Source organism: Lemur catta, chromosome 15, assembly GCF_020740605.2.
Source record: "Lemur catta isolate mLemCat1 chromosome 15, mLemCat1.pri, whole genome shotgun sequence".
Lineage (NCBI taxonomy): Eukaryota > Metazoa > Chordata > Mammalia > Primates > Lemuridae > Lemur > Lemur catta.
Window position 1 is genome coordinate 41,855,571 of NC_059142.1, and position 21,293 is coordinate 41,876,863.

Consider the following 21,293-nt stretch of genomic DNA (forward strand, 5'->3'; position numbering starts at 1 on the left):
AGTATTTTTTTTCCAAAATCATTTATGTACATAAACTGATTCCTTCGACAGATCAATAAGAAAATGATAAAATGATTCAACATTAAAGATGGACAAACGACAGAAAACTCAGAGAAGAAACACACATGTTCAATAAACATATAAAGATATTTAAATTCACAAGTAATGAGAAAAATCCAAATTCAGATGGGACCCCTATTGTTCACACATCATATCAGCAGAGTTGGAGAATACTCAGTGACCAAAGGGAAAAATGAATGCTGTCATATTCTGTTGACTGTAGTGTAAGCTGGCACAACTTTGTTGAGAACAATTAAAATTTCATACCTACATAGTCTTCACACCAACAATTCCATTTGTGTATGTCTATTCTAGAGAAATGCTCGCTCATGTTTATAAAGAAGCATGTACAAGGATTTTATAGCAGCAATGTATGTAACAAGAAAACTGGACAGAAAATATAAACATCCAGCAATAGGGTAATTATTAAATAAACCATGATACATCCATACTATGCAATGTTATACAGGAGTTTAAATGAATGGGGCAACCTTCTAAGCACTAGGAAATAAAGAAATCTAAGACATACCGTGAAGTGAAAGAATCAAGGTGCAAGATGTTACCATTTATGTTAAAAAAAAGAAAAGATAAAAAGACCACACAACAAATCTGTTTTGCTATATGTAAATATGCATGTAGGGAAATACCTGGGAAAAGCTCTGGAAGGATATACGCCAAGCTCAGAGTAGTGGTTACCTCAGGGACCAGGGATCAGGGTACAATGAGGGTTTTCATTATACCTGTTGTTTCGTTTTTATACATTAAGAATATATATAATCGTGTATTACTTGTATAATACAAAATAAATTTAAATTGCCTCGTATTTTAAAGAGAGCCCACCACATTTAGTTTTAAACTAATCATAGAATTACCATCAACAGAGGTTCATTTGAGATAGGGAGGGGGGAATACCTTTCCTCAGAAGTCTTGACCTCAAAATTCTGGACCAAGAAGGATCTTACAATGCAGTTAATTTTTTGTACTCATATTTGAAGAGCATATACTCACAGTTTCTCAGTCCAAGGGTATGATTTCCATACATTCCCATCAATGTGAGAAATAGCATTTCCATGGAAATTTCTGTGAAGAAACATAGTTCATATCCTTGAATAGGTAGGAAAAGAATGAATAGAATAAAAGAACCATGGCAACCTTGTAGGGGATATTCAAATACAGAAAATCATCCCAGCTTTCTAATTTCCAGAGCTATCAGCTTCCCAGTTTGCATAATTGATCTAGAAAGGAGGTGGGACCACTGGCACGGATGATGACACATCTCCTCAGCAGCTTAACTATTTTTTTCCAAAATCACTTAAGTGTCTAAACTGACTACTTCTACAAACCAATAAGAAAATGATAAATAATTCAACACAAAAAAGATGGGCAAAAGTTTAACATTATCAGCAAATAAGAATAAAGAAAAGAAGCCTATGTCAGGTAACAGCAAAGCTCTGCTTAATATCCTCTGTTGAAACCTCTCCAGGTATTGGAAGGATGAGGGCAATTAGAAATTAGAGGGACTAATGTGCTGGTGTCGAAAGATCTCTTAGACATATTGCGTAGGGAAAAAGCACAAATCACAGAGCAAAGAGTAAAGTAGTACCTCATTAGGAAATAAAAAATGCAAAGGAGAGAGATTGGAAGGAAGGACACACACCAAAATGGCTAACAGAGTTATGGGTGGGAGGATGCAGGGGACAGGGGCGCTGGGAGGATGGGAGTGCGGATTTTCACATTTTATCCTACATATATATGCTGCTTCTTTTTTTTTTTTAAGTGGGAATATATCCATAAATGACATATGTTTAAAAGAAAGGTGGGGCACGGTGGCTCACGCCTTTAATCCTAGCACTCTGGGAGGCCAAGGTAGGAGGATTGCTTGAGCTCAGGAGTTCCCGAGACCAGCTTGAGCAAAAATGAGATCCCGTCTGTACTAAAAATGGAAAAATTAGCCAGGCATGGTGGTGCACACCTGCAGTCCTAGCTACTCGGGAGGCTGAGGCAAGAGGATCACTTGAGCCCAGGAGTTCGAGGTTGCAGTGAGCTATGAAGACGCCACTGCAACTCTACTCGGAGTGACAGGGTGAGTCTCTGCCTCAAAAAACATAAATAAATAATTATTGTAAACTTATAAATAAAATAATTTTAAAAAATAAAAGCACGCATTATTTTCTGATGATTAGCTTCTTATTAAACACTTTTGTCAAGCATGCTAGATAAGTGATATCGTCTGTTTATTATATGATACCGAAATTCAGGCTTTTCCACTATTGGGGTATGTTCACTGGTTAAGGTGCCGACTACCACGTCACTACATCGCAACGGACAGTTCGTCCTTTGTAATCAGCAGGTTGGTATCTTGGCACCGTTTGAATATCTTATCCTTTCATTTAATTTTTATGTTTGTGTATATGTTTATAATATATAATTCTTATTTTTACATATATAAAATGTTGTATTTTTTAACTGCTTCCTTAATTTCTATATTCTCCCAGTTTTTGAAAATACTTAATATATATTGATATGTTTAAGTTTTGTGCATTCACTATTTGGCCATTGTTTCCCCAGTTTGAGCATATGTTGAATGACTTAATTTTCCCTTAATGTAGCAAATTAAAGTATTTGAGTTCCTAAGAAAGCAAGCGAGCAAGCAAGCAAGCAAGAAAAGAAAGCTGTTAGGTACCTTATGTTCAGTTTCAACTCTGTGGGTGACTCTGAATCTTTACCTTTAACTCTGTCCTCGGTCCTCAGCAATAATTTTACTTATTCAGTTTCTAGTTTCAGTTCAGTTCAGTTTCCTCATTCAGTTTGCCAGTGGGGGGCAGAAAGCAGCCAAACAGACACTGGTCTGCTCATCTGCCTAGTGCACATTTCCATTCAACCAGAAGCTTCTGGTTGCTTAATGCTCACCATTAACAAATTTAAAAATATGCAAACTAAACTCCCTCCCTCAAGCTGACTCTCTTCCTGGACTGCTGCACTTCCACTTGTCACACCACCATCATTCTCTTCATCGTCCAGGACGGAAAGCTTGGAGTCACATTTGATTTCTCCCTTCCCTGTACACACCATCATCCGACTCCCTAGTCAGTCCCTAAATCCTGTCTGTTCTGTTGGTCGTGTTGCCAGGACTTTCGTCCAACTCCTGTCACAGTCACTGGGATTTAGCCCCTTCTCATTTTACTGCTAGATTTTGCTAGAGCTTTCTATTTGGTCCCCCCGAGTTAAGCTTTCCCCTCTACAGCACTCTACGTGTGGATTCTAAAATAATCCTCCTGTCTTAGTCATTGCTGTCTCTTGCATGAGAACCTTCAATAGCTCTCCATACCTCATCGCATAACTTTCAAACTCCCACATCTGATATTCAAGGTTTCTCATAGTCACGTCTTTCATCGCTTCCTAACCCAATTCTTTGCAGCCAGACTGTCTACTAAATCCCCATCATGCCTCAGCCATGTCTTTGCCTAGGCTTTACTGCCTATGGTTCTTTCTACTTAACAAATTATGGCCACTCTTTAAGGCCCAGAAAGTTTCAGCTTCTGCAGGGAGCATTCCCCTGACCTCCACACCTCAGTGATTATAGATTCCGGTGAATTATGGCGCCTCTGATCTGCATCTCTCGTAGTACTTCATTATAAATCACTTCCCTTTTTATGCCTATTCCCTTTCTTCCCACCTGTCATTTTCATGCTCTACAGACAATGTCATACTTTGCCCTGGGTTGGGCACAAAATGGCTGCCACATATAGAAAGCCAGGTACAAAGATGAGTTTGGGACATAACTAAGGAACTGAATATAATAATAGCGGCTAACATTCGTCGGTATGCCAGGCACTGATATATGCCTTCCATGTCCTCACACACCTAAATCTCACAACAATCCTATGAAATGGTAACTATCGTAATCCCCATGTTAAAGATGAGGAAATTGAGTCACAGAGCAGAATAACTTGCGCAAGGTCACAAAGCTAATAAATGACAGGCCTGGGTTCAAACCCAGGCAGGCTGGCTCCAGAACCCCTCTTAACCACTTTGTTGTATCGTCACTGAGACGGGGAGAGGGCCACGCCGCTGTGAAGAGAGTGGAGCAAACACAGGGGCAGAGGTTAAGCAAGGATATGATGGGGCTAAATAAAAATGGTTAAGGAAGAGTAAGCACAGGTAAAAGTTTGGAGAAGGGCAAAATAGTAAGAAGGAGAAGGAGGATAAGGAAAAGTTGACAAGTAAAAGGTAAAGGGAGAAAGTGAGTCAATGAAGAAGGCCCAGGAAGGTCTCAAGGAAAATGCTGCCACACGAGGCAGGTGCAGAGAACCAAGGAGGAAAGGTGATGCTTACAAGATGGTGAAGGTGCCATTATAGGCATTAGGCTCCTGCACAGGCACTTGGCGGAGCCTCTTCTTTGGGCTGAGACCAACACACGACATTGTCTCATCTTTGCAGGTACAGAGCTCACATATGTTGGTGGCATATGTGGGGGCATTCTGTTCTGAGATGTAATTTACAGTAAAATCCATCTCAGAAGGTTGAACTGTAACTTCAGGCAGGTTTGGAGGCTGAGTCTGAACCTGGTCTGGAGGTGGAGCTACAGGCTTCTCCAGGGCAACAGGATGTTCAGCCTGCGTGGTGGATACTGAACTCTCGGTAGACTCTAGGTCCGAATGTTGAACTGGGACACTGGGTGACGCTGGATGCTGAGCTTGAGCTTGAGCTTGACTTGGTGTTGGAACTGTTATCGCAGAATACGCAGGAGCTATAACCTCCTTAGGCGGCTCTGGAGGCTGAGTTGCGGTCTCCTGCATGGTTGGAGAAGGTTCAACCTCCGTAGAGGGTTCTGGAGTTATGGTAAGGGCCAGGTCCAAATGCTGAAGTGTGACAGTGGGCAATGTTGGATACTGGGCTTGATCCTGACCTGGTGATGGAACTGGCATCTCATAATTCACTGAAGAGTGAGCTACAACCTCCTTAGGCGGCTCTGGAGGCTGAGCTAGAAACTCCTGCTGAGGTGGAGAAGGTCTGACCTCTTCAGTGGACTTTGGAGGACGGCCCAAGGCTTCCTGCTGGGTCCCAGATGGTTCAACCTCCATAGGGGACGCTGGTGGCTCAGCTGGGGCCTCCTGTTGGACTGGAGAATGTATTAACTCCTCAGGGTGATCTGGAGGCTGAGCTGTGGCTTCTTGCTGGGCTACAGAAGACTCAAACATTTCAGGGGGATCATGAAGTGGGGCAAAGGGATCAGACTGGATTGCAGAAAATTCAGCCTGTTCAGTGGAAACTGTAGACTGAGCAGTGCCCTCCCACTGGACTGGGTAAGGCTCAGCATTCGTAGTGGGCTCTGCTGTAGTTATGGTAATGTCCAAATCCACATGGTTAACTGTGGTTTTAGGCAACACTGAAGGACCTCTGAAAATCATAGACAGATCTAGAGGTGACAGAGTAATTGCATCACCAATCGGACTGAAAACCGAATAGGATGCTGGGGGCTGAGTTGCGTGCTGTTGCTGGCCTGGAGACGGTCCAATACCCACAGGGGGCTCTTGAGGTAATGCTGAGATTTCCTGCTGGCTTGGAGATGGTTCCTCAGGAAGCTCTTCAGGCTGAGTTGGGACCCCTTGATGCACTGGAGAATGTTCATCCTTTTCAGGGAAGTTGGGCTGCTGAAATATAACCTCTTCTTGGCCTTTCAAAGGTTTAAACTGCTGAGGGACCACTGAAGACTGAGCTGGGGCCTCCTGTTGGCTTGGAATTTCAAGTTCATTCATGGACTCTGGAGTTGTGGTAACCACATGATCCACAGGTTTTATAGCGACATAGTGTAACACTGGAGGCTGAACTTGAGAAACTGTTACCTCATGATGCTCTGGAGACTGAGCTTGTTGCTCCTGCTGGGCTGCAGAAGAGTCAGCCTTCTTGGTAGGCTCCAAAGTGATGGTAACCTCCACATCCGGAGGTTTAACTGTAACATGGGGCAAATTATAATGATGAGGTTGAACTGTCACCTCATAATTTGGTGGCATTTGAACGATAATCTCCTCAGGAGACTCTGGAGCTTGAGCTATGGCCTCCTGCTGGGTCAAGGAAGTTTCACTCTCCTCAGGAGACTCAGAAGGCTGAGCTGACTGCTCCAGTTCACTCGGGGAAGGTTCAGCCTCCACAGGAAAGCCTGGAGACTCAGCTGGGGTCTCCTCCCGGGAGGCAGAAGGTTCCACCTCCTCAGAGAGCTCTGGTCTTTGAGGTTGGGTTGAGGGAGGTTCAACTTCCTCAGGAGCTGGGGCCTCTTGTTGGGTTGAGGAAGGTTCTACCTCCTCAGGGTGCTCTAGAGGCTGAGCTGGGGCCTGCTGCTGAGTTGGAGCAGGTTCAATGTTGGTACCTGCCTCTGGAGTTACTGTAAGCTCCAGATCCACAGGTTTACCTGTGACTCTGGAGAAGAGTGAGTGCTGAGCTGCAGTCTGACTTGTAGATGGAACATCTACTTCATCACGTGTTAATGGCTGAGCTACAACCTCTCCAGTATCAGGTAGCTGCTGAGCTGGGACCTCCTGCTGGGTTAAAGAAGGTTCTACCTCCTCAGGGGATTGTTCTGAGGCTTCTTGCTGGAGTGAAGAAGATCGGATCTCCTCAGGGGTCTCTGGATTTTGAGTTTCATCCCCTAGGTGGAATTGAGAAAGTTCAGGGGGCCTTGGAGGCTCAACGAAGTTCTCTGGGAATTCCAGAGGTGGACCAGTAGGATAAACTATACCCATACTTGGATCTAGATAAGCATCATCCTGTAGAGTTTGTGGTTGTTGCTGAGGTTTTGATGTAAATTGATCTGAAGTTCCAGGAACCACCTTAGCAAGCCGTCGATGCTGACCTAGATCATTCTTCAGGTTCTTTGGTGAAATAATAAACCTTCCTGGTCTTGAACTCTGACTACCTAGAGGTGGAACAAGTGTTTCAGATGCTTGGTGATCTGCAGCCTGATCTAGACCTACAGCTTGAATCTTACTTCTGAGTTGAGGAGGCAGAGCTACGACTTGAGTCTGATCTGAGCCTGGCACTGGAACCACCTCCGGGAGCCTTTGTTGTCCAGTCAGCTTGTCATTCGGATCCTGATGTGGAACAGCAAACCCATCTGGCCCTGGAGGCAGCTCTTGAGCTGAACGCGTGTCCAGGAAGGGAGCCAAAGTGTCAGTCAACTCCTGAGGCGGGGCCGACATCTGGGAAGAAGCAGAGGACCCCAGGGAAGCAAAGCCCTCGGGGTGTGCCGAGGGTGCAAGCGCATGGGGCGATTCGGGTGGGGGATCAGAGGAGCGGGAAGGCCAGGGCTCGGTCGGTCCTCGGGGTTCAGAGGACAGCGGGACCGGGTCCCGGGCCCACCCCCGAAGCGGAGCTGCCTGGATCAGCAGCCACAACGATTCCCACGTGAGAAGGACCCGTAGGGTCCAGAGGCTCAGTAGGGACATGACGTGCGGAGGCTCCGGCGTGAGCGGGAGCCAGAACACTTCTGGCAGCCCTGCCACGCGACCCTGTAGCAAAGGCGCGCGGGCCCCGCCCTTTCTCTGTGACACCTGTATTTCCGCAGCGGCCTTTATTTAGCTCAGGCCCAGATGGGCTGCGTGCCACTAGGGCGCGCTTCCCCGCCCCCCCACCCCCGGAATCACTGGGCCCAAGCCTCTCTTCCCCTGCAGAGGGACAGCTGTCCCCCACAGGAACACCACTACCCCCTTAGCGAGGCAGCATTTGGGCCACACACCCGGGTGGCCCCAGAACTCCAGCAGCCCATTGGGGTAGGGACGGCTGAGCTTCCCAAGGAAGTCACAGGGCCTCGCCTCTCCGTACATTCAGAAGTGTTAGTCCAGTCTGGGCAGCCTCACCTTGTCTTCCTCCAGGCTAAAATCTGAGAGAGATTCTTCCTCTCCCGGGCAGGACTGCTTCCAAGAAACGCAACTGACCTGCCAAATGAGCACCAGTTAGGGTGGCAGGCAGAACACACATTACGGTTATTTACTCGAAAATGTTACCATTTTTCCTCAACTTTCGGTATCCTTTGTTCCACGTTTGATAATTCACATTCACCACTCTATTAGATAGGGGCTGCCACGGAATCAGTGATGACTCCAAAATTTCTGTAGGATGGGTTTTAGGAGTTGTGCAATTCAGTCTAGGAGAGAATGTGTGAATCCGAGTGAATAGCCCTTTATGTCAGCATGGGGAAACTCCCCCCATCCTGCCTTGGCTAAACACAGCCATTAACCCAGAAGTAACTATGCCACTTTTCAGAGGTCTATCCTGTGTGACACACGGAGAAGACACTTAGGATCTTAAAGTCAGCAGGTTAAATAATTTTCTTGAAATACCGGTATAATAGAAACCAACTGACTTAACTCACAATGCTTCCTATCTATCTTATGACTTGTTGATTGTTTGCTACACCCTGTAATATGTAAACTGAGGTGCTTCATCTTTTGTCCCAGTGTCCAGCACATGGCTTGGTGCATAGTAATGGTTTTAAGTTGGAAGTGATTCCAAGATTTGCCTCATTTAGGAATGGACCTGTTGTTACAATCGTATTTCTCAAATCAGTGCTGACTTCCTTCCTTCCTTTCACATTTCACAGGAAGCTGGTATTCTTAACGTTTGACATTACCTTCACTGGTTTTATTTAAATAGAATTAACATAATGATTTTACATGGAAAAAAACTTCAAATACTTTTTCAGAATGCAACCACTTTCCCTCCCTTCCTCAAAACAAAATGCTTTACAACTCTGGGGCCCGTTAAATAATCAAACATCTAGCCCCAAATTAAGTTCCCACTAACACGAAACACATTTTTTGCTCCTTAAAAGAAAAATCCTATACATAGTAAATAATGAGTATTTTAGGTATTACTTTAGCAACTTAATCCCTGATTAAGGGATTTCATATACAGTTATACATTGCTTGCCACGTGAGGAGGAGCTTGAAAAATGCATCACTGGGCAATTTTGTTGCTGTGCAAACATCACAGAGAGCACTGACACAAACCTAGATGGTATATCCTAACACACACCCAGGCTATATGGTATGGCCTATTGCTCCTAGGCTACAAACCTGTACAGCATGTATTGGTGCCAAATAGTGTAGGCAACTGTAACACAATGGTAAGTATTTGGGTATCTGAACAGAAAAGGGACAGTAAAAATACAGTATGAAAGATAAAAAAAAAGGTACACCTGTATAGGGCAACCCCATTATATTCTTATGGAATCACCATCACTTATGTGGTTTGTTGTTGATCAAAACGTCGTTATGTGGCACATGACTGTAATCGAGCTACAGAAAGGATCTTCAGCAAAATATTCCATCCAAGATATATAGGAGATGTTGAGCTCTAGGTAATAAGCCACACTTGAAAGACATAATAGTTTTCGAAAGCTATAGCGTAGTCACCTTTAAGGCAATTGTTACTTTCTGCCCAAATCCCTGGATCTTGTTTAAGGGGAGTTCAAAAAAGGCCTGTCTTCAAGCAGCCCAGAATCCCTAACCCCTGGTGGGAGAGACTAAGCCCTCTCTTGTGTCTACAACAGTAGTAGTATTCTAATAGTCTTTAATTCTGCTCTCCAAACTTCAAATAAGGGGTCAGAGCCAAAGGCCAGGACTTCAGCAAAAGCCCCAGAAATACCCAATACTCAAAAGCAGTTTCGGAGTTTCACATGTTCCTAAGAATGATACATGCTGAAGTCTTCCAAATCCTGCTGGTTGTTTTGAATTAAGGCTACACTGGCTATGTTACCCTTAAGCTTTTATCTCCACATACTTGAATTAAATCATGTAGTTCTTCTTCACTTCTGACATCTACGATCTCTTCACTGGGTCTGTATGCCACAGCTATTTTACGACTTTCTGAAATAAAGTTAACAAAGATTAATTCAGAATTTTTTTTGTTCTAAAACGTACTGCATATAATGGTGGCACCCCACAATGAGACATTCTTTTGATCTCTAAAAGCGGAAAATAAGGGCATTTTCCTGGAAATTTCCTCATCTCACACTTGAGTTTTTAACATAACTATTTATTAAAAATATGTATGAAGTGTCAACTTTGTTTGGTTCAAAAAACCTTATGATCTTACAGACAGGAACTATGGAATTTATAATTTATAGGAAGCAAAAAATGTACAAAAAAATGTTCAATCATAATATGATTAAATAGTAAGGCATTAGATGGAGGTCAAAGTGAGTTCAAAGCTGGAACAGAGATGCTGGGACCAGTGGACACTTCATATTAGAAGCAAGGGCAAGTGTCTACTCCCTGGGAACCAAAATTCCACCAGATACAATGGTCAAAGCTTCGCACAGAGAAAGCACTTGAACATTTTATTGGCAGAAACTGGCCCACATACCGTATAGACAATACAACTTCCTTCAAGGCAAACTAGAGCTGTAAGGCTTTTGGTCTAAGGAGTTTTGAGTATGTATGAAGGATATCTTCACATACTAGGGAGAGGTAAATAACCCAGACACCTAGTTTGGTTCTCGAAGATTATTACTCGGACTTGACAGTTGACGGAAATTCTACCTGATAACCAGAGAAGTAAGACTTTCACTAGAAGGGCTGCCCAGGTTGGAAGGCTGAGACCAATCACGGCCATCTCTTTTAAGCAAATAAGGGTCTCTGGTAACTTAGCTTAGCTAGGATTTCTCAGTCTCTAAGCCTTCAGAGCTGTAAAGCAGAAGAGCAATTCTTTTCAGGGACTCTCTGTGCATCAAGCTTCCTTTGAGCACAAACCATAACATTGACACTGCTGTAAAACTCAACAGGGGACATAATCAATGCCGTTCAACAGCATGACCATTTTTTCAAGGCTCACATGAAAGCAGCGAGTTATTACATAAGAATTGTATTCGCCCAATGTCAGTGCCAGAAATTAAAGCTGAAGGTGAATTCTTGATTCATAAAGCATAATCCAATAAACTCTCTTCAATAGAGTTTATTTATCTATTTATTCAGCTAGAAAACAGTGATAATAATAGTTAACATATTTTGTCTGTTTCCTATGTAAGCATAGTTCTGAGTTTTTGCATTTGTCATCTCATTTACTCTTACAATATCCCCCATAAGGTAGGTTGAATTACTAACCTCAGTTTGCAGAGAGAGATTGCAGCTTAGAGATATTAAACATCTTCAAATCTCTCTGGCTATAAAACCTAAAATGGCATTAAAAATCTAGAAGACAGAGTTGGGACTCAAACCCATGTGTCTAAAGTTGATAGTCAGTATTCTGTATGATAGGCAAGCAATTGAGAAAGAAGACTTGGATCAAACACTTTCTGTGTGAACTGAGGCAAGTCACTCCGCACCTATAAACTGGGGACAACATTTGCTGTCATTTTTCTCATAAATGTCACAAAGAAGAAATCTGAGACTGTTGCTGTAAAAGAATTTATTGAATAAAAGCATAATGTGGAATGTTTTAGATATCCATATTTTCATCCAATTAACTTTTCAAAACGAGTTTACTTGTTCATTGAAACTGAAGTCCTTCAAGGACAACCAAGAAAATCCCCCAAGGGCTGGGGATTCTGGGAATATGGCAGCTTAAGCATGTCCTGCTTCTCTGCTGCTCCCACCTGCAACCTTGTACTGCTCCCACCCGCAACCTTCTGCTGGAGTACACAGGGGCTGGGCAGGTGGGTGGGCAGGACCTGGCTAACACAGGTGAGAGGCTGTGCCTCAGGTGGAGGCTGGAAGCCAGGGAACCCTGGGGCAGGCTGGCCTCCCTTGAGACCCGGGGGGGGGGGGGGGGGGGATAGACACTCTCCTTTGTGTTGGTGAGAGAGCAAATCGGTAGACACCTTGTGACCGGCAATTTGGCAATACCTATCACACACCTACTATTTACCCTTTGACCCAGAAATTCTACTTCTGGGATTTTTCCTACATTTATCTGTACATGTACAAAAGATCATTCATCGTGGCATTTGTAATAGCAAAAGTTGGGAAACAGCCCAGTGTCCATCAGCAGGAGGCTGGTTAAATGAGTTATGATACATCCTTGCAGGGGAAGCGACGCAGCTGCAGGGAAGGAGAGGGAGCCTCTCTGGGCACAATCTCCAGGACACACTGCTAGATCAGAAAGGCAAGAAGTAAACAAGCTGCAGGATGGTGTGTCCGGCATACTACCTTTGTGTAAGAGCACAGAAAGTCAACTAATCAGACATACATTCATCCTTGTTTGTGTGCAGAAACTCTGCAGGAAGAGACAATGAATGAAAGTGTTGACTTTTGAGTTGACGGAGAACAGAGCAAGGAAGCAGGGGTGTGTGCGATTTCTACTACATACTTTTTAATATTGCTTTGATTTTTAAAAAACCTGTGAATATATTATCTAGTTAAAATAAATTGAAGGCTATTAGCAAGATAGAGGGGCTGGAAAACGAAATTGTAACTTGTACAAAACACAAGAACTCTTAAGGAGACTTGAGTCAAGCAAAAAGTGAAAAAAAAGGAGCCCTGTTTTTTCGAACTTAAAAATATATCATTGTACTAATTGAAGGAGAAGACAGTCACTGTTGAGATTCAAGTCTGTGGCCTGGAAGATCGAGCCTCAGAGCAAAAGTACATAGAGAGGAAGTGAGCTGGGAGGAACCCAGGCAGGAGAGCTCAGGCGCAAATGAAAGAAAAAGTAAAAGAGAAAATAGTCAAGAAATAGATTTTTTCCTGAGCTGAAAAAAGACTTGCATCTACAGACTGACAGGTTCGGTGGGGTCCAGAGGAGAGGATCCCCATCTAGACACAGGCTACAGAGTGTGTGTTTGACTATGTGTTTGACAGGAGCCCCAGGGGAGGAGGCGGAGCCATTATTGCAATGGCAAATGTAACCGTGGAAGACAAAGGAAACCAACACGTGTAAAATAAGCCAGCATAGTAAAACCGAGTACAGCCTGTCAGTTATTAAACGAAACTCGAACAGATCGAATTCTCCTAGTAAAAGAGTCAGCTCGGGTGTTGAAATGCAGTGATATGATGTATACAAGAAATGCAGTTTAGGCCTGGCGCGGTGGCTCACGCCTGTAATCCTAGCACTCTGGGAGGTGGAGGTGGAGGTGGAGGCGGGAGGATCGCTCGAGGTCAGGAGTTCGAGACCAGCCTGAGAAACAGCAAGGCCCCATCTCTACTATAAAATGGAAAGAAATTAACCAGACATACAGTTTAAAAAATGATAATGGTTGAAAATAAAAGAGTTTATTTTTAACGTAATATAATGTAAAATAAAGAGTGGCCATAGTAAAAATAGAAGGGTAAAATTTCAGACTAAGCACTAAAACAGGATAAAGAGAGATGACATGTAATGACAGGAAGGCACAATTTGTAAAGCTAGAACATGCCAAATCTGCATGCTCCCAATTGTCCCATTGTTAAATATGAAAAGCAAAAACTAATGAAAACAACAGAAGAGCTTTATGGGGAAAATTTGAGAGAGAGGTTTAATAAACCTGTATCAGAATTAGAATGAGAGACCAAAACCAAAAAGGATACAAAGGAAATGAAAGGTTGAATTATACATAATCAATAAACTTAATAAACTTGATTTGATACCTATGGGACCTTCTATCCCTTAAATAGAAAGTATACATTTTTTCAATATGTCTATGAAAAACTTAGAAAAAACGATCTACTTGGGCACAATCAATAAAAAATTTTAAAAACCTTATGTATCACAAATCTAGAGAAAACAAATGCTTTCCTAGTAAAATATAAAATAACCAAAATTAACTAGAGAACCAGTAGAAAATTGAATAGACATAACTATCACCGAGAAAAAATCTGCCACTGAAAAAGCACCGGGTCCAGAGGGCTTCATGGGAGGAAATTGTAGAAACCTTTAGATTTTGCCTCTGGCAACACCTTCCTCCTCCAGGAGGCATCCCTAGAGCTTCCTCTGGCAGCAAGAGCCTGCACCCCGCAGACGCGCCACGTCATGTCATAACCGCCCCATAGCGCATCGCCACCCGTATCATGTTCTTCCCATGCCCCAGGGCCTGGCACTGACCACCCGTGCAGCTGGCATGTCGGTACTGATGCCCGTCCCCTCCCACCACTGGACACTGTGGGCTCTAGGAAGGGCAGAGAAAATAGGCGCAGAGGGAGGCCGACTGCTGGGGCCCAGGAAGGAGGTGAGGAGGCCGGTGGGCTTGTCAAGGGCCCAGCTCAGGAGGCCTGGGGCTGCAGGGAACCAGGGGCTGAGAGGTGAATAATAGGGCCGGGTTCCGGGGAGATCCCCAGAGGACCATGGGGCCGCCTCACGGCCTGCAGGGGACGGAAGGGTAGGTGGGGAGAGCTCTGGGTGGCCAGAGTTATGAGGGCTGGGGGGGGGGGGGGACCCAAGAACCTGCTCTCTCACAAGCCAGGTCACAGGCTGGGCAGCGGGGCTCCCGGGCCCAGCAGGTGAGTCACGGGGAGGGAACGTCAGGCCAGCTGTGAGGAAACCAGCCAGCAACCCCAGGGCTGCCCTGGCTGGGGGGCGGGGAGGTGTTGGAGAGGGGGGACAAGGGGCTCCCTGGAGTACCCTCAGCGTGGCTGCAGCTCCCCTGCTGTCACCAGCCCCACTCTCCAAAGGCCCCTGGCTGGCTCCGAGGGAGGACAGGTGGATCTGTCCCGAGGCCAGTTGCTGTATCTCCATCACACCAGGAAGTGGGAGCCGGTCTGGGATCCAGAGAGGAGGGGTCGCCGGGGGGTGTTGGGGTTTGGACCGGGATAGGGAAGGGCCTGGTGGGGAGTCTGGGGGGCGGGGAGGGAGCGGGAAACCGCGGCAGCCCCCTTCCCCAGGCGAGGGGTCACTCACGGTTCCTGGAGGAGGGAGAGGAGGGCCCCGGGCTCCTTCCCGTGCAGGACGCCCGCTCAGGTGCGGCGCCGCCCGGGCGGTTGATGTAAGAAGCGGCGGCAGCTGGGCTGTGACTCCTCCTCCCAGCGGCCAACGTCGGCCAGCAGGGGCGGGGTCCCCGCCACAGCCAGGGCGCTCTCTCACCTCCGGGGCGGGATGCTGACCGCACCCAGAAATCAGGACTGCGGCCTCGGGGGAGGGGCCTCGGAGGCTTTAGCCGGGCTTCCCCGGCTCCCTGAGCGGCCACCTTGGGGGAGAGGTGCCCACGCAGCTCCCCTGCCCTCCCCCACCTCTCCCTCCTCAGAAGCCTTTGCTCCCGCCCTCTCCTGAGATGGCAGATTCTGCCACTGCACCCTCAGCCGCAGATAGCAAGGTCAGGGCTTGGAATTCATGTCCAGGACAGGGCTGGGCGCGTAGGTGTGTGCAGAAAAGTGAGCACTTGTTTGCCTTTGGCTTGTACTGTCCTTGCTGAGGTAACAGGGTGGCTAACCCTGAAGGCCACCTGACTGAAATGGCCCAGAACTGACCTGGACACAGTCACTTCCTGGCTGTGTGATCTTTGGCCAGTCACTAAACCTGTCTGAACCTCTGTTTGTACTCAGGGCAAATTGGGGTACCTATGCCTGCCTTCCGAGATGCTGGGAGCTTAACCCTGGGTGCAAGCCTTTGAGTGAGAGCCCACAGGACTGTTAGGTCCTTTGCGACTGTGTCTTATTGACGCTTTGGGTCGCCAGTGTCCAGCAGGGTGACCGGCACACACCAGGTGCTCAATATGTGCTATTTGAGTGAACGGTGAATGACAAGGCTGTAAAATGCCATACATGGCAGAGGCTCCTCTCTTCTGGGGGTGCCCTGGCCCTGCCGAGTAGCCTGCCCGGAGCCCTGAGCTGATGCCCTGCAGAAGGGCACCCCTCACCCTCGCCAGCGACCTCCCTTCTCACATCCTTGCCTCTCTGTTCTGGGCCCTCCCTCATCTTCTCTCCCAGGATCCCCTCTCAGCAGCCCCCTCCTCCCCATCCTCAGCCTCCCGGTCTCCTGGCTCTTGCCCATCCAGTTAAACTTGGGGAAGCCTCCACCCTCGGCCCTATGCCCGCTCTGGCCGGTCGTCTACACGCCATTCTCATGGTCACCTTCGCGCCTCTGCCTTCAGCAATCTGAGACGCCAGGACCTGGGGGACCTCCTTCCTCCTTGGTCTGGGCTCTTGCGGGCTGGCCCTGGGGCAGACTTACAGAGCCCTGGTTCATGGTCAAGGGCCGCCTCCTCGCCCCTCCTCAGCACACACTCTCTGTGCATGCTGTCCCAGGGCAAGGCCATTCCCCCACCTCCAGGGCACAGCACACTCCCACCGTCGCCAGGACAGAGAATGTGCCTGGGAGTGCGCCACCGGGAGCCTGCCCAGAAACGAAGGAGCGCTGGGGAAAGGAGCGCTGGCATCCGGCCACCCACCCCAGAGAAGCTACCTGCCCGCTGGCAGAGCCACGGGGCACAGGGACCCGCCTGCGTCCCCGTCCGCCGGGTGCTGTTCTCCGCCCTGGCCACCAGGGGGAGGGCTGCCCCCGAAGAAACCCCCGCGAAGGCGGCGCAGACCCGAACGCGAGCGCACCCAGGGGGACCCCAGGCGGTCTGAGGGGACCGCCCGCCACTGCCCAGCGCTTCCACGGCCCGCGCCGTTTAAGGCTCGCCGCAGCCCTGATCGTTAGGTACAGTGCTTACACCCGAGGACACTAGGCCTGGGGGAGGTAGGTGGCTCATCGGCAGCTGGCAGGGCACCCAGCAGAGTCCAATCCGAGCCTCTGCCCCTCCCTTTGGGCTGAAGAACAAACCGAGACCCCGAGAGAGGAAGTGAAGCGCCCGTAGGTGATCACGCGCCTGGCGCAGGATCCGCGGTTTCTGCGCAGCTTGTTTTGCTCTCAGGCCGCCCCTCCCTGAAAAGTTGCTAAAGTTCGAGATGTCAGGGCCGCCGCGAGGATTCTGAGGATGTAAGAGTGTTTTTAAAACGTCCTCTATTTTCGATTTCCCAAATTAACACCACTGAACTCGGAAGAGGAAAGAAATCCCCCCCTTACCATAACTGGACTTCTTTCTGAAACTAACTCATCTAGAGGTTTTTGGTTTTGGTTTTTGCAAAAAAAAAAAACAAAAAAAAAAAAAACTGAAATGTTGGAAACAGCCCAAAAGGGAAAGGGACGCCGGACTTTCACATCCATCTAGTCTGAACCCCCAAGCTCCGGGGAGAAAGGCGAGGCAGGTGGAGCCAGTGCAGGTCCACAGGCCCGTATCCCGCGTCCAGGTGCGTTTCGGAATACAGATCGCCTGGGATTTTAGAGACTAGGACAGCACACACCTGCCAGAGGTCACATAGCCTCCCGGCAGGGCTTGGGCTGCACCCTGCCATCGAGCTTATTTGCATTTCTGCAGCAAAACATGAACATTCACACTAAGTGGGATAAATAAAGACCATCAACATCCTCATATCGGTTCATGTGCAATTTTGTCACGGGGTGAGTTACAAAAAACCTTTGGGCTCCCAGGGAGCTTTGGCCCTTGGGAATTGCAGGGAAAGGATTGTGAGCCTGTACCACTCTCGTTTCGGGTTCGGGGAAAGTGAGCTCGTCCGAAGTCGGTGGACACAGGGCCGGGCGTCCAGCGGGACGCTAAGCCGAGCAGGTCCCCTCGCACCCCGGCTCCGTGCAGGCACGGCCACCCGCCCGCCTCCCCGCGCCCGGCTGCGTACCTGTTCGGGGCTCTCCTCCCGCTGCGGGCCGCGCACGTCCAGGATGGCCTCGTAGACATTTTCCGAGTCGCTGCGCGCCAGGGGCCGCGGGCACAGCCAGGAGCCCGCCACGCTGCAGGCCTTGAAGCGCCCTGCGCTCCCGAGGAGGCCGGCAGGAGGCACGGCGGTGGCGCGTGCCAGGTCGTCCAGGGACTGCGCTGGCCGCGCGGGCGCCGAGGGCCGCATATACGGGCGGGCGGGCAGGCCGGGCGCCAGGTTGCTGCGCGGGGCCGCGCAGGGCGCTGGCACGGCCCCGGGCTTGGCGGGGGCCGTAGACGCCGACGCGCTCACGAACCCGCTCATGAACCCCTAGTCCTGGGCGAGAGGCTCTGGAGCTGCGGGGCCCGGGAGCGGCGCGGGCGGCGACGGGGCGGTGGCGAGATGGCCTGATTTCTGCGTCTCGGTTTGCTTCCTACAGACTGGGGGTGGGAGCACCTACTTCGTAGGATTGTTGGGAAGATTAAATGACATGCGCTAAGCACAGTGCCTAACACATGGTAAGTGCACACGATGTATTAGTTACTATTGCTACTTTTATGGTGAGATGAGCTCTTTGGCGTTGGGATGCCTAAACCTCCCATCTCCCTTTAGGCAGAAGGGGAGAAGGGGAAACAAGTGTCCTCAGAAGCACCTTGCAGGGGGTGGAGGGGCTGAGCCCACAGTGGGGCAGCACCACGTCAGGTGCCCCGGCCCTCAACCCCAGTTCCTTTTCTCCTCTCTGGACCTGCCATCTACTGGCCCCGAGGAGGTAAGGCCCTTGGGGGAAGCTGGGGCTCCCACAAGGGCAGAGGGTCCCCCCTTCCCCCGGTGGGCTGAAAGGGTTCTTCAAGGACAGGAAACTGTGGACCTGAATGTTGTCTTTTAACGTCCCATTTCCCTGCAACCCGATTGCCTGTCCCTTAGTCTGTTTCCTTCTGTTCTTACAATGGACACTGGTGGCCTCCCCTGGAGGGACCCCTGGGCGTCTCCTGGAACTTCTGAGGGAGGCCAACAGCCAAGCATGGGCCACGCTGAACCCGAAAACCATGAGGCCTGAATCCGGGGCCCTGCTCAAATAGCCCAGCCCTCCTAAGCCCCTTCTCTCTCCTGTATCCCTGAGGTTTCACATGATTTGGTGTCAAGGGTCTGTGCTTGGACATGTGAGGCACAGGAAAAGCAGCCGTCGTGGTGGAATCAGCTTCCATATGAGTGTCTGTGAGTAAACCTCCCCAAAGTCCCTGAAATCCTACCCAACGGGGGACCCTGACTGCTGGGCGTGGCAAAGGTGGCAGGTGGCATACACACTGACACTGTTGCTTACTTACTCTCCCCTCGCTGCCCACTCCTGACACACGAGCCCCCTGCCCGCAAGTGTTTGCCACCGACCCCCCCAGGCCCTTCACAAGAGAGTGAGGGGCCCTATCGGATGCTAATGGGTGGCTGGTGGCCTCCTGCAAGCGCAAGCAGTGCAAGGATTCAGAAGCCAGGCCAGTGAGTAGAAAGACCAGATCCTTACTGCAAAATCATTCAAAAATCACACAACACGGCAGGAATACCTTCAATACAAAGCACTACTCAGGGCCAGGGCCCCACTGACTAGCAACAGTTTATTGCATAAAATAACATTTTAAAATAGTGTCGGCACTACTGAGGTTCACCTCAGCGTTCCACTGTTGGGTAAGAGTCAATTCCTCTGAAAGCATTAGCAGCTTCTCAGTCAGGGTCACGGTCACGGGGAGGGGGCCAGCTCTAATGCTAACAATCCCGCAGGTGGGGGAGGCCCCTCCAACCAGGGCCTCACCCCTGCTGCCTCCTAGGGCACCTTCCGTGGGGGGTGGATATCCTCACAGGCCCAACAGGCCCAAGCCCACCGGGCCAGGCCCCTGCCCTACACCCTACAGGCCCCTGCCCTATACCCTACAGCAGGGAAGCCTAATGGTTAGGAGGCTTGGGAGTCTAACAGTCCTGGGTTCAAACTCTTACTCATAGTCTTGGATGTGTGGCCTACGGTCTTGGAGCCATTTCTTTATATGTCAAATAATGATGGTCCCTTGGATTGTTGGGCTAAATGCTATAAGGCTGTAAAATGTCCAGCCTAGGGCTTAGTACTAAGTAAGCAAATTGTAAATGGTGGCTGCTGCCACTGCTGCTTCCTATGATTATTGCTATTCAGTCTTCTGCTTTAAACTCAGTAAGTGTTTTCTGCTGAGATAGGGTCTCGCTCTGTCACATGGGCTAGAGTGCAGTGGTATCATCATAGCTCACTCCAACCTCAAACTCCTGGGCTCAAGAGATCCTCCTGCCTCAGTGTCTCAAAGAGCTGGGATTACAGGCGTGAGCCACCTCGCCTGGCCTTCAGTAAATGTTTGATGGCTCACTGAAGTCAACACACAGAGAAAGACACTCATTTTTCATTCTTAGTAAGGAACTTTGGGAGGTCACTGGGGCAGGCATCAAGACAACAGGTGTGTGTCTTGCCCAGCACTGGTGAATGGATCGGCCAGGTGGGGAACTGAGGGCCGTTCACTTTGCCAGACCCCTCACCAGCATACATGCGGGGCTGCTCCCCAGCCGAACGGCTGGGGCCGCTGGGGCTTGCTGTGCTGTTCTTCCGTGATGTGCACAGCTCTTCGTCTCTTATTGAACTGCCAGCATTCATTCAGTTAGGTAGAGTGTCAATTCTTGTTCATTCAGGTTTTCTTTCACACACTAATGTGCTTAACTCTCACCGACTTGCTAAATGTGATTTATTAATGACTTTTTAAAGATGGAGCAGAGGAACCCTTGTATCTTCTGCAGAGTTGCACTTGAGTTACCACTTGGAACAAGGCAGCCATGGATCTGCGTTGGGTGAGGCAGGAAGTGGGTGGATTTGGTGCTGGGCGGTGCTGGGGGTGCGGGAGGGTCAGGAGTGGCCAGGGCAGAACGTGTGAGTGGAGAAGCAGCCCCTCCAACGAACGCGTTTTCTGCGAGAAAGGCTGCAGGAGGGCTGTCTTGGGAAATTACTGCTCCCACACGTTCTTCTTTACCTTACCCCCCAGCTCCTCCCCACTAGCTATTCAAGGGTTGGGATTTTTAAAAGGAAAACACAAACCAATAACCCAATGTGAATTTTCCAGCTTTAAAGGGTGGAGAACACCCTACCAAGACAAGACACACATTCACACAGGAGATTGAGGGCCTGGGAAGAAAGACAGGACTCGGCCCCACAGTGCAGGGAGGCTCAGCGATCCAAACATTCTGGCAACCCCACTGACCCTATGAGAGGGGCCAGAAGGTGGACGACCCCCTGTGGGCAGGAGGTCAAGTATGTCATAAATGACTGGTTCTTGATGAACCAGGGGAGAGAGCCCCAGAACAACTGTATTTGAGGATGATATGTTTTCAGGTTCCCAGAGGCTGATCAGACTGGGCAATGAGGCGGGGGAGCCCCTGGGAGTCCTCTGCCCTCACCGCCCTTGGGGGAGTGTTGGCCAGCACCAGGGATTCTGGCCTCAGTCCTGTTTTTCTTTCCTGTGGCTCTTGTGAGGTGTAGATAAATATTTAACTAGTTACATTTTAATTTCTTACCATATGGGTGGAATTGGCAATGGATACAGTTTAGTACGAGAAAAATAAGTCTCTTACAAGTGATGC

The 21,293-nt window shown here is 48.7% G+C and overlaps 1 protein-coding gene across 3 annotated transcripts in view; it reads right to left on the bottom strand.

Moving 5' to 3' along the window:
* LOC123620547 (leucine-rich repeat-containing protein 37A3-like) overlaps positions 1-14,955 on the bottom strand; it is a 54,059-nt gene extending 39,104 nt beyond the window's left edge. The window contains exons 1-4 of one of the 3 annotated variants that reach the window (XM_045525876.1): positions 14,866-14,955; positions 7,914-7,991; positions 4,396-7,256; positions 1,069-1,140 (exon numbers count right to left, since the gene is read on the bottom strand). In XM_045525876.1, the coding sequence (XP_045381832.1) occupies positions 1,069-1,140; positions 4,396-7,256 (2,933 nt within the window). In that variant the 5' untranslated portion in view covers positions 7,914-7,991; positions 14,866-14,955. Of the gene's footprint in view, positions 1-1,068; positions 1,141-4,395; positions 7,257-7,913; positions 8,741-14,865 lie in introns of those variants that run through there. The other 2 variants (XM_045525877.1, XM_045525878.1) reach the window with 2 other exon arrangements.
* Positions 14,956-21,293: the final 6,338 nt, after the last annotated feature.